A 972-nucleotide genomic window follows, 5' to 3' on the forward strand; every position below is an offset into this window, starting at 1 on the left:
ATACCTGCATGATCATCGGATCAGCACGTTGGATTCCTCGGCTCCGTTCGGCACGTCGGGTCGCTCAGCAGTCTCCTCGTCTTGAATTAGACCTTCACTATCAAACGACTGCATCGGGGAGGGCGTAAGAGGAGCGCCGTCAGTAGTGGGTTCTTCAACGGTCTCTTCGTGTGACGAACCCTCACCGGCAGCCTCCTGAGTTGTGGTAGTGGTATCGTCCTTAGTGGAAGTGCTCTGCTCCACAGGCGAAGAGAGATCTGCCGGAGGAATAGAGTCATCGACTAGTTTACGCTCAGCTTCTCCATCGCGATCTGGTGCCCCCACAATCGATGCGTGCACAGCCGGATCCCTTGTGGGCCGGTGAGCATCCTGATCGGCTTCGGTTGTCCGCATGTCTACTGAACCGCTCGCTACATTGCACACTGTATCGTTGCCCTCGGCAGTGGGTTTCTCAACAGCGTCTCCCTGTAAAGAGCCCTCCTCGGCTGGCTCTTGAGTTGCGGTCGTACCCGGGTGGGCGCTGGTAGTTGAGGTGTCATGCTCGGAGAGACCTGCGCCGGCTGCTGAACCTCCAACTGGCTCGTGCTCCACTTCGTCGTCATCAGCACACTTGCCCACATCTGGTCTCTGAGGAACCTCGTCCAAGCCATCGGCGTCAGGAATGTCGGTGGTTTGGAACGATTCGGTTAGCGGCATACCTGCATCAGCATGGATCGGCACGTTAGATTCCTTGGCTCGGTTCGGCACGTCGGGTCGCTCACCAGCCTCCTCGTTTGAAGAGCCTTCACCGTCAAATGACTGCACCGGGTAGGACACAAGAGGAGTGCCGTCGGCACTGAGTTCTTCAACCGTCTCTTGCTGCAACGAGCCCTCACAAACATCTTTCTGAGTTGTGCTAGTACTCGGGACCTCGTCTTTGGTGGAAGTATTCTGCTCCACAGGCAAAGAGAGATCTGCGGGAGGAATTGAGTC

The 972-nt window shown here is 56.8% G+C and overlaps 1 protein-coding gene across 1 annotated transcript; it reads right to left on the reverse strand.

Annotated features, from left to right (window-relative positions):
• Nucleotides 1–12: 12 nt before the first annotated feature.
• GNI_230100 (hypothetical protein) lies at nt 13–858 on the reverse strand (the record flags this gene model as incomplete). Its single annotated transcript, XM_011135662.1, has 1 exon — nt 13–858. A coding segment is annotated over one exon (846 nt), but the record flags the coding sequence as incomplete, so codon positions are not given.
• Nucleotides 859–972: the final 114 nt, after the last annotated feature.

Source organism: Gregarina niphandrodes, assembly GCF_000223845.1.
Source record: "Gregarina niphandrodes unplaced genomic scaffold scaffold00247, whole genome shotgun sequence".
NCBI classification, from domain to species: domain Eukaryota; phylum Apicomplexa; class Conoidasida; order Eugregarinorida; family Gregarinidae; genus Gregarina; species Gregarina niphandrodes.